We start from the raw sequence: 1967 nt of genomic DNA on the forward strand, positions 1-1967 counted from the left end.
TCATCACTTCAGTCAATGAATAGATTATTGCAAGGACTCAGTTAATTCAGGTAATTCATTTGATTGACTTCCTTGAATTACAACTTGATGACCCAATGATTTTTCTTGCCAGTTTTCATTTTATTGGAACTGATTCCATGCTGGGCTTTGTATTTTTCCAATCTGCTTCCTATTCTACAATATGTCTTTTGGACTTTAGGTGAAAAAGTGAAATGATGCACCTGGGGAAGGAAAAGAATCAGACTTTTGGAAGAGATTTCATCCTATTAGGATTATTGGATCCAAAACACTATGGATTGCTATTCTTAACACTTATTCTCAGCATGTATATGGTAGCAGTGATGGGAAACACATTCTTGATTCTTCTTATTCGCATTGACATCTGTCTCCACACTCCAATGTACTTCCTTCTCAGTCATCTCTCCTTGATGGATATCCTGCATATCTCCAATATCATTCCCAAGATGGCCAGTAACTACATATCTGGCAGGAAATCCATCACATTTGCAGGTTGTGGGGTCCAGAGTTTCCTCTATTTCATCTTTGTTGGTGCTGAATGCCTTATTATCACAGTCATGTCCTATGATCGTTATGTAGCCATCTGCCACCCACTGCGCTATCCCATTCTTATGAGTCATCGAATTAGTGTCATTCTGGCTGCAAGCTGCTGGCTTGGGGGAATAATCAACTCTACAATTCATACAACTTACGTACTACTTCTCCCTTTCTGTGGCACCAGAGCCATTGACCACTTTTTCTGTGAAGTTCCAGCCATGTTGAAACTCTCCTGTGTTGACACATCACACTATGAAGGAGGACTCAATGTGAGTGGTGTAATCTTCCTGTTAATTCCCCTTTCCATCATCCTTGCCTCTTATGGTCAGATTCTTCGAACTGTCCTTCACATTAAATCAATGGAGGCCCAGAAAAAAGCCTTCTCCACCTGTTCCTCCCACTTAGCTGTGGTTGCCATTTACTATGGGTCATTTATTTTTACATACATGAGACCAAAGTCCTATCATACTCCTGGTCAGGACAAAGTCTTAGCCATTTCATATACCATTCTCACTCCCATGCTGAATCCTATTATCTACAGCTTCAGAAATAAAGATGTCTTATATGCTCTGAAGAAGGTTTTAGGAAAGACCCTTATTCACAAAAACGAAAATTTATTTAAAATTAGACTGAATGCTCATGCATGATCTATTATATAAGTGTGGAAAATATTCCAAATAGCATTCATGAAATTATGGGAGAAGGGGATTGATACCAAAAATACTGTTTTCATTATCTTTAAATATACACCAAAATCAACACAACCCATTGAAATATTTGCCTCTCCAAGGAAAATCTATATGAAATTCTAGTGATTTCTTGAATTTGTTTTTAAGAAATCTGGTTTGATTTATAACAAGAATAACAGTATTTATTTATCTTTTAGTTTCCCCATTAGAGACCCATCTACTATGTAGAGGACAGTAAGCAAATCTTAAGAGAATATTTACAGAGGGTTCAAAACTCTCTGATTTAAGCCAAATCTTTCATTTTTCATGCATGCATTACAAATAATGTCAAACTGCAAATTCTTGACAGCAAACTTTAACTTTCTCAATGAATTCCTCACTGTCCAAACATGTGGAATTCAACTTCTCCAGGTTTTGCGGATTTTACTCTAAGACAGCAAACAGCTCAACAAACACACCTATACATACAAACACATGAACACATTCAGATTTCTGGTCTCCACTGACAAAAGAAAATAGTTTTATCAAGAATATATAGAAAGATGACTTTTGTTGGTGCATTGCTGATTGTCTTAGCTTTTCCCTTTGAAGCACTGAATAAAATTCACTAGCATTCTGGATTATTGGTTGCTATGTGAGTTCCCCCTCTAGTGATAAAGAATAGAATCATTCCATAACTTTGCCCCAAATGAATATTTTCATGCATGCTGCTTCATAAATATT

The 1967-nt window shown here is 36.7% G+C and overlaps 1 protein-coding gene across 1 annotated transcript; it reads left to right on the top strand.

The window, feature by feature from the left end:
- Window positions 1–215: 215 nt before the first annotated feature.
- Window positions 216–1202, top strand: LOC141509776 (olfactory receptor 2AJ1-like). Its single transcript, XM_074219569.1, has one exon. It carries the CDS (start codon window positions 216–218, stop codon window positions 1200–1202), a length of 987 nt encoding a protein of 328 aa, XP_074075670.1.
- The last annotated feature ends 765 nt before the right edge of the window (window positions 1203–1967 follow it).

Source organism: Macrotis lagotis, chromosome 1 (assembly GCF_037893015.1).
Source record: "Macrotis lagotis isolate mMagLag1 chromosome 1, bilby.v1.9.chrom.fasta, whole genome shotgun sequence".
NCBI classification, from domain to species: domain Eukaryota; kingdom Metazoa; phylum Chordata; class Mammalia; order Peramelemorphia; family Peramelidae; genus Macrotis; species Macrotis lagotis.

What these genes read in the sequence shown, in the direction of transcription:
- LOC141509776 (XM_074219569.1), top strand. Translation starts at nt 216, where the DNA reads ATGCACCTGGGGAAGGAAAAGAATCAGACTTTTGGAAGAGATTTCATC.